General features: G+C 41.5%; 1 protein-coding gene across 1 annotated transcript in view; it reads right to left on the reverse strand.

Moving 5' to 3' along the window:
* LOC123517404 overlaps positions 1–7,025 on the reverse strand; it is a 36,696-nt gene extending 29,671 nt beyond the window's left edge. The window contains exon 1 of the mRNA XM_045277416.1: positions 7,008–7,025. Coding sequence (XP_045133351.1) covers positions 7,008–7,025 — 18 coding nt within the window. The remainder of the gene's footprint in view (positions 1–7,007) is intronic.
* Positions 7,026–12,367: the final 5,342 nt, after the last annotated feature.

Consider the following 12,367-nt stretch of genomic DNA (forward strand, 5'->3'; position numbering starts at 1 on the left):
CTTGTTGCTGTTCTTCTTCATCTTTTTCGCAACTGTCCAGGCACATTGTAGAGAATATTGCTGTTGTTCGATGATAATGATGATGTCGTGGTCACCGTCGTCGCTCTACAGTCCTCCTCCTCCTCCTCCTCCTCCTCCTCCTCCTCCTCCTCCTCCTCCTCCTCCTCCTCCTCCTCATCATCATCATCATCATCATCATCATCATCATCATCCCTGTTCTTGACTACACAGCACCAAGCAGTAGGCGGGGAATGAAGACCTCCAGCATCTATCCAACCACCACCACCACCACTAACATCAACAAACACCTGCCGTAAGTCAACGAGCACACAGATACATAGGCAATACCTCCCCGCACTCCACCACACGCAAAACACTACCACAAAGGCTGAGTAATAATGACAAGAACACCGCGTCGAGCCTCGAATGCCAACACACGCTCGCTTGACGCCTCGCCACGATATGCCAAGGAGAGAATGTCCTTTCTTCTGGTAATTTTGTGTATAATTTTGTCGCGGTGATAAGATAGAGAGAGAGAGAGAGAGAGAGAGAGAGAGAGAGAGAGAGAGAGAGAGAGAGAGAGAGAGAGAGAGAGAGAGAGAGAGAGAGAGAGAGAGAGAGAGAGAGAGAGTCCTCGCTAACTCCTTCACTCCCCTGGTCGACTCTTGGCCGCCATAGTAGCTGATTAATTGCCTAATGAGCTGTCAAATGATTTATGAGGAGCTGAAGGAGAGTGGGGTGGACGTGTGAAGGACCGGTCTCTCTCTCTCTCTCTCTCTCTCTCTCTCTCTCTCTCTCTCTCTCTCTCTCTCTCTCTCTCTCTCTCTCTCTCTCTCTCTCTCTCTCTCTCTCTCTCTCTCTCTCTCTCTCTCTCTCTCTCTCTCTCTCTCTCTCTCTCTCTCTCTCTCTCTCTCTCTCTCTCTCTCTCTCTCTCTCTCTCTCTCTCTCTCTCTCTTTTCTCCTTCTCCACATTACCTGTACATTCCAAATATTCTTCATCTCCCAACAGAATCCTCCTCTTCCTTTTCCTTTTCCTATTCCTTCTGCTGTTCCTACTTCTCCTCCTCCTCTTTCCTTTTCTGCTGTTTTTCCTCCTACTTCTTCTTTTTCTCCTTCTCCTACTCCTCCTCCAGCAGAGCTCCTCACCTGCCGCTGCCTACCCACCCGAGTTCATTAGGCACGAAGATAATATCCATACTCGTTATCCAATAATATTCTAGGATTACCGCCGCCCTGGGTGGGACCACAACGATACGCGACCCGACACCGCGGATAAGGTTTCCAGTTTCATCGCCCCGAGCACACACGGACGTAAGAAGAAGAGGAAGAAGGAGAGGAAAGAAAGAAAAAACTTCCCCGCCCTTGTTCTTATGAGTTTAAGGAGACATCCGGAGGCGACCTGTGTGTATGTGTGTATGTATGCATGTAAAGGAGCATTGAGTGGCTTCTTTCTCTTCCTCTTCTTCCTCGTGAATCTAAAGGGCGGTGCATGCTGAAAGGAAAGGAAAGGTAAGGTAAGGAGGAGGAGGAGGAAGAGGAGACAGTAGGCGGGAAGAGGCTGGTGGTGTTGGCAGGTGGTTGATCGCGGAAAAGGTTATGCTCGTCCCGCTGTCTAAGAAAAAAGAGATGAAAAAATATTAGCTGCCCACTTGGCGGTTCTTCCTTTAAGGGGCGTCGCTGTGCTGTCCGTGTGCCGCGCTTCACCGGACTGGAAACAACACTGACGAGGAAAAAGGACACGCGATTTTTGCCTCAGTGAATTATGATTATGTACACTCATGGTCTGATGTCGATGAGTAAAACCTTTTACATTTACTTCCAATGTTGCTTGTTTCTCCTCAGTGTGACGTCCTTTGATCTGCTGAGTATTTGGTAGCGCATGACTTTCTACCTTCCTCTCTCTTCAATATACTGTCCATCTCAATAGTGCAGGAGTTAAACATTTCCTCTTGCCTCCCTTTTATTGGTGAGTTATGGAATTATTCTTATGATTCTTTACTTGCTGATGATATTAATATTTTTGATGATGTTAGTGATGATGATGATGGTGGTGGTAATGATTTTATACGTCTTTGTCTTTTAATGACAACTTTATAGTGCGTTTCAGAGATCTTATACCTATTGCAAGCACGAATAACTAAAGTGTTTGATATTAGTGTTGGGTTTACCAGTGTGTACGTAAAGTGATACTACATGACTTTATGTTCAACAAATTAACATCTTTCCTTTGTGTGTGTGTGTGTGTGTGTGTGTGTGTGTGTGTGTGTGTGTGTGTGTGTGTGTGTGTGTGTGTGTGTGTGTGTGTGTGTGTGTGTGTGTGTGTGTGTGTGTGTGTGTGTGTGTGTGTGTGTAGGGTGAGGGGTTGTGTTGTACGATGACAGATAAAAAGAACAAAATATTATTAAGAACATTTTCTCCAACAAATATTTCATGTGAGCCTTTCTTCTTATGGCAACAGTAATCACACCTTTTTATTTATTTGTCCGATTCATCATCCGTGTGTGTGTGTGTGTGTGTGTGTGTGTGTGTGTGTGTGTGTGTGTGTGTGTGTGTGTGTGTGTGTGTGTGTGTGTGTGTGTGTGTGTGTGTGTGTGTGTGTGTGTGTGTTAAAACTTACTACTTGTAGTTTAGCCATGAAATTAATATGTTGGAAGAATAGCGGTGCCCTTTCACGTTGTATAATAAAGGTTTGAGTTCATTACAACTTCCACTCGTAGGTTCGAATCCCACCACATATCGTTTTGAAGCTATGCGATTTGTCTAGTGGTTTAAAGTTACCTACATGCCACCATGATACCCAGATTCTAGGTGGTTACACCCAAGATGAGCTTGGGTGGTGATATGGGTACCATTTCAAATAATATTGCCTGTGCCACTAATGGGCGGAAGTTGAACAGCGCTTTCCACATATGCTCTTCAAGTATGCCTACAAGCAATAGAGGCCACAACATAAGAAAAAAAATCATAATGCTCTTATACTTCAAACATAGTCCATTGTTGTGTTTTGAACTGTTTCTGTGTCTTATTTTGACAAGCTTTGGAGGACGTCGGTGCTGTTTCCAAGTAAATTTCTATGACCCGACATGTAGTCTACGTACGTCATCAATGAAAACACACACACACTCACTCAGACACACACACACACACACACACACACACACACACACACACACACACACACACACACACACACACACACACACACACACACACACACACACACACACACACACACACACACACACACACACACACATAAAAATCAAACTACTGATTCATGTGAACCCTGTGAATAGTCATTATGAAATCCCAAATTCCTCGAAAACACGGTTCATACTTTTACTGCAATAAAATCTTAACGTAAGCCAATGATGACAAAAAAAAAAAATAAATAAATAAATAAACCTAACCTAAACCTATAGAGCGCCGAGTACAGTGTTGGACAATGGCAGCTTTACAATATAAGCAGAGCAGCGATGATCTACCGTCCCTCTAAGTGCCGGAGAAATAATATGATAATAGATAATAAATAAAGATCCCGGCGACGCATCTTAATCTCGGGCCGTGTGATTAAACTGTCTCGTTCCGCGGGTCGAAAATTTACGTGGGTTTTACAGCAAGTGAATCTTGGTTAGCAGCATTAGTGGCCCGGGCGTGGAATTAATGACCCCCTCGCCTCACGCTCCGCTGTGACGAAGGGGAGCGTGGTGATGGTGTGTAGAGCTAAGTTAACCCTCACTACATCAGAACCTATAGTCAAAATTATATTGTTTAAGAAAAAATATTGATAAGGATCATCATTTGTAGTGAAAACAAGAAAAAAAGTGTGGCGATGGTGTAAGACGTCAGATTAGCTCTCAATATTTCAGAAAGTACAGTGAAATAACACTAATCAGTAAATGAGGAGAATTTTACCGAGGGAAGCATGTAAGATCCCAGAATTTCAGAGCCAATGGTGAAATAATACTAGTTACTAAGCCGAGGCAGTTTAACAATTAGAAGTAGGATCATTTGAGGTGGATAAAAAATAATGAAACAGAAAATAAAACTCTGGTATTGAATAGCGTGTTTTCAGAAGCAACAGTGGTAGAATTGAAAGTAAGATATTGATTTTCTGGTAGATGTGCTTAATTTTACGGTATTTGAGAAATCTTTTTGGTCTTGGCAAGGAATGATAATGAATAACTGGGTACTATAACGTAAATATGACTTTCAGTTTTCCAGTACCTGTTTCTCTCTCTCTCTCTCTCTCTCTCTCTCTCTCTCTCTCTCTCTCTCTCTCTCTCTCTCTCTCTCTCTCTCTCTCTCTCTCTCTCTCTCTCTCTCTCTCTCTCTCTCTCTCTCTCTCTCTCTCTCTCTCTCTCTCTCTCTCTCTCTCTCTCTCTCTCTCTCTCTCTCTCTCTCTCTCTCTCTCTCTCTCTCTCTCTCTCTCTCTCTCTCTCTCTCTCTCTCTCTCTCTCTCTCTCTCTTCCGAGGAAATACACCCTAAAAATAACAGAGGAAAAATATAATCATGATCTCAGCTTTATCATGAACGCGGGTTGTCTTCTGTGTTCCTTGCACTACATGGGTGAATCGACGCCTGCCTTCAGCACTTTCCAGAAATCAATCCATACAAGACAACAACAACGACACTCCCTCACTCCACGCAGCTGTGTCATTCATATTCAGATATCTGGCATGAGTCGACACGTATAACTCACCACTGTGCTGCGTGTGAGTCACTTGCAATGTTTAGCTTCCCGATTTCCAGAGCCTCATTCACGGTCATGGAGGCCTCAAGGGTAATAGCATCCCACCCTAAGGCGATGCGAGGCTGCCAAGCGTGTAATTGAGCGCCGCAGTATGATATGTACTTGGCTTTATTTCATACAAACACGCAAGACTTCAATCACTACAATCAAGGTTCTACTGTTGGTTAGTTAGTGTAGAGCTGTGTAATCAAACAGCTTGAGGAGGATCTAAGCGTATGTTGTTGTTTGCTATCCTCTGCAATCCTTCGTAATGATTTCAGTTCTCGAGGCTGTCTGTGTTTGGTAAGCGCTGCAGATTAAAACAGCCATTAGTAAATACCACACTCGTGAACCGTAAAGAAGACATTTCGGGGTCTTATTCTAGCTTTCCTTATCAGCACCTAATGAAAGTTATGGGCATTTTTCAAGGATTCAACATCATCAAAAGGGAAAAAAAAACACATAAATATGACTAATCTTCTTTGAGGTCTTTGAAATTTTTTCTTATGACAGCAATTCACAACACGAGCCATATGCAGAAGCGTTCACTACCAGGAATCGTGTTCAGGACGAGAAAGATTAACATCCCCCTTCCTGCTCCCCTGCACTTGTACGGGGCGCCACCTTTCTCTACTCAGCTATACTTGTAGGGGTCGCCACTCCCCGCCGCCACTCAGGCCGGGAAGTGAGGGTCACAGCGTGTCCTATCACCCTACACTTTAGCCTCACCAAGCTGTGCACGCTGGTGGCTGAGGGCCGCCACTCGTCATGGCTACCACTCAGCCTTCCCTCTGAACCTTGATCACCCTTCGTTCATTTACTACTTTACGAACATTAGATAGAACGGAAGAAGTCACGGAAAGCTGCAAGACATTTTGACTACATTTGTTGTCTTTATAAAACATGCCTATCTATTTCTTCTAAGCTTAACTTTCAACAGCAAAAAACTGTTCTTAATAATGAATAGTTTTTTGTTTGAGACTTTTCTTTGTACTTTGTTGATTGAAATATTAAAACAGAACATAATTAAACAAATCAACCTCGCATTTTCATCAATTTCATTGTGTTCGTTCATGTTTCTTTTTTACTTTATATTCCTCTGAGAGTTACAAACGTAAACCTCAGTAATGAAAGGGTTACCTAATGAAAAGGTTCATGAATGGATTTAGAATAAGTCGCAAGTAAACATTTCAAATGGAGTGATGAATTATTTCTAGAATTTCAGTGCTAACAATTAGATATCTGCTTAATAAAATAATCTTAGCTTCTTTAAAGGAAGAAACAAATGCCATATTCTCATTAGCAGTCAAAAATAGTACAACTGTACCTTTAATGTACATACAACAGGCTGCCGAAGGGCACTGGGACGCCCATAATCTCAGTCTGACAAGAAACGTTTCCATCTTGGGAACAACACAAATTACCCCTGCCACATTGCGCTCACGTCAAACTGTCCACATTAACAAGCAGAACTATTCACTCACAACAAAGCTTTGTCAAGAAGGTAAATTCAATTTACAACAAAATTTCAACATGATTTCGGACTGCCGCTCGCCCTACTTTTTCTTGTCATTGGCTAAAACCACTATTTCATGAGGAATATATATATATATATATATATATATATATATATATATATATATATATATATATATATATATATATATATATATATATATATATATATATATATATATATATATATATATATATATATATATATATATATATATATATATATATATATATATATATATATATATATATATATATATATATATATATATATATATATATATATATATATATATATATATATATATATATATATATATATATATATATATATATATATATATATATATATATATATATATATATATATATATATATATATATATATATATATATATATATATATATATATATATATATATATATATATATATATATATATATATATATATACACTGTAGTTACAGGTTAGGACGATCATTATATGCAGAAAATGTATCTAATAACTAAGAATGGTGTACAATTCCTTAATGGATGGTGATAGTAGTTTTTGGGGTGAATTGTTTTAGGTTCATTTAATGAAGATTTAAATCTGGGTATCATTAAGATATATTGGTTCATTCAATAATTTCTAACACTTGAATCACAGAGGCATCAATGGATAACTTTTGAGCTTCTTCTTGTATGAGGAAGGATTAATTGGTTCATTCAGTAAAGATCCAGAATATGTGTGCATACAGTAGAGATTTAAAGACTCACTGTTTCACTTCCCCTCATACCGAAACATCAATAATAAAACAACCAACCTTCCGTGAGACAATCTCGAGTCTCCTCCAGGCAATGGAATTCAAAAGTCCTCCCAGCACACTCTCTTCCACGCCACTTGAGGTTTTGTTATAGGGATTTTGTATTCAGTCGGTCGGTGCCGCCTTGGGGCTCCCGGGCACCGGTGTTATCAGGCTGACGGTGGCGGTGCTCCTGGTGGATGCAGACCAAAGCTGACGCCTGGACAAATCTGGAATGGGAAATAGTATATCTATGAGAGTCTTTTATTGAATTTATACGCGAGTCTGCACACACACACACACACACACACACACACACACACACACACACACACACACACACACACACACACACACACACACACACAGAAAAAATAACAATCGATAAGTAAATAAATAAATAAATAAATGAATAAATAAAAATAAACAAAATTAACTATTGTTGATATTATTGTTGTTGTTATTGTTGTTGGAGGAGGAGGAGGAGGAGGAGGAGGAGGAGGAGGAGGAGGAGGAGGAGGAGGAGGAGGAGGAGGAGGAGGAGGAGGAGGAGGAGGAGGAGGAGGAGGAGGAGGAGGAGGAGGAGGAGGAGGAGGAGAAGGAGAAGGAGGGGGAGGAAGAGAAAGACGAGGAGGACGAGGAGGAAGAAGATAATTAAGTGGGAGGAGGAAGAGGAGGAAGAGAAGGAAAAAAAATTATAATAACAATCTAAGCAACAAAATTTCCATCCACAAACAAAACAAGAACAAAAACAACATGGATGACAACGACGACAATAAAAATAAAGTCATAATACGAAAACAACGACAAAAGCCACCACCACCACCACCACCACCACTAACAACAACAACAACAACAACAACAACAACATCTACAACAACACCAACAGTACTAACAATGGCAATAGAAACGATACCGCAGCCCTTCACGAGGTCCACACAGTACATACTTAACTGCATTTCGCTTCGGGTACTCAAACAGCCAATGTAGCTTCGTCCCCTCCATTAATTTCAGTGCCCGCCTCGCCGACCCCCGAACGATGACATAAATATTGGCGCCTCGCTAATTCAGAGCCACCACCGCCTTGCCTTGTCGCGCCCCGCACCGCCCGCCACCTTCCAGTACCACAGACTCCCCCTCTCTCTCTCTCTCTCTCTCTCTCTCTCTCTCTCTCTCTCTCTCTCTCACACACACACACACACACACACACACACACACACACACACACACACACAGAGAGGACAGCAGCCAGGCCAGGTCATATATCAACCACCAGCTGACTACTGACTCCACCTTCACCTCCACGCATGGTCGACAACTCCATCCATTCCTCCAGACCAGTGACCTGTACGTGTGGCGTGGCTTGGCTGCCTCCTGCCTCTTGCGTGTCCAGATAGGGCCCCCTTATAGCGAGGCAAGATTGTATGATTGCGCACAGTAGTAGCTTCGAGGATCAGGTTACGCACTTTTGATGAATCCTGCCTACAATTTGCATTAATATTCAGGTAATGCGCCCGTGGACCCGCGCCTCTGACCCCAGCCAGATTTTTATGATAGCACACAGCTGATTTATTCTGATGCTTTGATACCGGCGGAGTAATCTATAGTGGCTTATGTGTGGGTAATTGTTTTTTATTATTATTACCCGCCATATGTTCAGGTGGTTCTGTTCACGCAGTGCTCGCCTGGCCCTGAGAGACGAAGTGGTCTGTGCCCTGCTGGTGACGAGGCGTGGCTGTTATCAGGCGCGCGAGCTTCTTTCTCGGTCTGATGCTGCCAAGTGGCTTTACCAGAGAGAACGAAACCTTTGCGGAGGATCTAATGACTCCCTATCAATAAAGATCGTCTGAGCAAGTGAAACTAAATCATGCTGAAATACGAGAACTCGGTGGTTTCTCTCTGGCCAGATATAAAAACAGCAAGAAAATACCCAGAAGGGAATGTTATCTCGCTATTACTTTTTGTTGCACCCTCCGCCACAGGGAGAAAAAATACAAACCCTGCCCATCGATTATCAGTCCGCCTTTAGAGAGACGCAGAAAGGATCATATGGAGAGATGAAAGCAGGGTGGCTAAGGCTGTCTGACACCTGACTGAGGCGAGGCACACCGGAGATCGCTGAGGGAAAGGTCTCTCCACAATTACTGAGGCATTGACGCTCACCTTGCACCTGATACTACGTCACGCCAGGGATGGGCAATATAAAAATGATGTATTCTTTTAATATGTAAAACAAAATATAAAACCTTAATCTAAATAGACAAAGAAAATTATTACTAAGTCTTCCTTTGTATCTGACATTACTACAGATAACCAATATGAATTTGTTTTCATTATGAAAAGAGAATATAAAGCCTTAATACACCAAGGCAAACAAATCCAACAATCATTAAGTCATTGAACTTTTCTCGCACCTGACAATACTAACAAGAAGCAGCTAATATGAAAAAAAATATATGTTACATCTTGAAATGAAGTTATAAAACCCTTACCGAACTAGACAGACAAGTAAAGCAATAACTAGCATTACTGCAGCAAGCAAATGTAAAGATGGGGCATTTTTAATATAAAGTAGATTATAAAACTTTAATCTAAATAGACAAACAGATAGAACAAGTATTACGTCCTTGAGGTCCCCTTGGCCATCCTTACAACAGGTAGCCAAGGAAAAAATAAGTTTTCTTCTCTTTGTTGATTACAAAAAAACATGAAACCTTATACTTGACAGACAAGCAAATACAACAAGGTTATGAACACACAAGCGAACACAACACGGGCCGCCCGCCAGGACCAGGTGGGCGGAGGTGCGCCGGCCAAATGAAAACAGACACTTGGATGATTCTTAGAACAAACAGATTCTTGCCCCTCTCGTTGTGGCTCCGGAGGGTGAAAAAATCTGCTTCTCCCACCACCACTTCCCCACCTTCTCCTCCTCCTTCTCCTCCTCCTCCTCCTCTTCTTCTATTACTCACATTTTTATTCAGTTTTGTTTACTTCTCAGAAAAAGAATTTTATGACGATATTCTTTAAATATTTATGAATTTCACCCTTCCTTCTCTTATTCTACTTATTTTCTTCCATTATTCTAGTTCATATATAGTAATAGTTTAATTATTTTCCCCATCTTTTTCCCTTTCCTGCCTCCACTACCACCATTACCACCACAGACATGACTACTGCCACCATCACCACCATTACTATCCCACCTCCTGCGCCTTCTGCCTTCAGTCTTATTCGATGCTGAAGGTCGCTCGAAAACAAAGTGACGACGAGTTTATCATGCTTAGAGAGAGAGAGAGAGAGAGAGAGAGAGAGAGAGAGAGAGAGAGAGAGAGAGAGAGAGAGAGAGAGAGAGAGAGAGAGAGAGAGAGAGAGAGAGAGAGAGAGAGAGAGAGAGAGAGAGAGAGAGAGAGAGAGAGAGAGAGAGAGAGAGAGAGAGAGAGAGAGAGAGAGAGAGAGAGAGAGAGAGAGAGAGAGAAACAGTGGAAGGAAAGGAATAGAGACAGCAAAATTAATGATAAAAAGGAGAAAGGGAAGAATGCCAATGTACATGGGAAACAAAAACCGCTTTAAACACTGCCAAGGGAAATCAACGTGTTCACTTCCCTTACCAAGATTACTTTCCAAGACACGGTTTTCATTGTATTTGTCACCAATGATCTCACAGAATTCTTGTTCATTTATTACCAGAATCTCACAAACAGTCCTGAAAACCTGACAACTTCCACCACAGCCTGTTTAAAGTAGTGTAGATGAGACAATAAAACTTTCCAGAATTTAGCCGGAGGAAAAGTGTGGTGAGAGCAAGGCAGTGTTGGGGGGGGCGCCTTGCTATGGACTCCACCCCTCGTAACCATGATGGATGCACGCAGCCTCCAACGCCAGGGACGCGAGCTCCGTGTTAGGCAGGACGTGGTGGCGTGATGATAATTTGTGCAGTCAGAGGTACATATTTTAAAAGCTTTGTTCTCTCGTAGGTATAATTCTCAAGGTCTATTTGTGTAATTAGTGAAGTTTTCAAGGATATTTTACTTATGATGGAAATATTTATACATAAAGAGACTGTGCAGCATCGCATTCTTAAACGCTTTTACTCTCAGAAGGGACATTTCGAAAAGCTGCAAATATAATTAACGAAATCCCAATGGATGTTTTACTTTTTCATGGTGTAAAATTCTTACTAGACTCTCACTAAAATCATAAAAGCTTTCCTTCAGTTAGCGTGAGTAGTGAGATCAGGCCAGAGGATGGAATGTACGCTATGGAAGTTTGGATGTCACGTTAGCCCTGATTCCTAAAGTGAGGGCCATCATTCACTACAGATTCAGTGGTTAGTGAGACAGCACCGAGGCCACGACCTGCTATAATGTATGTCCCCTTTACCTGTCTCTCTTTTAGCGGTAGCTGTTGCTGCATATATTTCAATGAAACAGCTTATTGAAGAGCTAAATGTTAATTACTGTTACGAAAGTAAAAAGTTTGCAGGTTTTGCCATAAGTAATTATTTGAAAAGACGGAGAAAAATAAAAGGAAAGATGAGAAAAAAAAATGAAATTTTGCCTAAGATTCAATTGATAAGAAAAACAGAAAGAAAAGAAGAACGCGATAAACAAAACTCCTGAATAAAAAAAAATTCATATTTTGTCAGAAGCAAACACTTAAAAACGCGGGAAAAAAAGAAAAGGAGATAAAATAAAAGAAAAGTAAAAGAGAACAGAAATTATATGCCAAAGATTCAACTGATAGAGGAAGGACCACTGTCGTCACAAATCCACATATGCAGTACACATTTTCCCTCTCTCTGCTTTAACAACCCAATAAGGAAAACACAAGTAGACGGAACATTGAAAATTACCCTGAAGATAACGAGAAATCAATTGCTGAATAAGAATCTAGACATCCCGTGGCAGTGGAGTCCGTTCATCATGCGCGGACAGGTGGTAGTTACGCAGGTGGCGGTGGCGACAATTAATGAAGTGAGTAATTCCTGCCTGGTGACAGCACAGCACCAAGACTAATGGCAAGGCAGCACAGTGACGCCATTGCCGCCTGCAGTCGCTCCACCTCTGACACCGCGCACACAAAAACTGGCTAAATTAACATGGTAATTATAAGACGAGTGGTTAAAAGGAGCGAGTTCATGACAGGTGGGGAGGGTGACGAGGCTCGGCGGGTGAGCTCTTGTCCTTCAGCTGCTATGGCCGTGGTTTGTTAACATTCAGAGATCTGTTCAAAAAAGTTTGACTGCATGGCTACGTACAAGACAGAAGTTAGTTTTATTCTTATTTGCGTTACAAAACAGTTCAGGTGTTTAATGTACACATTTTAGTGTCT

Source organism: Portunus trituberculatus, chromosome 42 (assembly GCF_017591435.1).
Source record: "Portunus trituberculatus isolate SZX2019 chromosome 42, ASM1759143v1, whole genome shotgun sequence".
NCBI lineage: Eukaryota > Metazoa > Arthropoda > Malacostraca > Decapoda > Portunidae > Portunus > Portunus trituberculatus.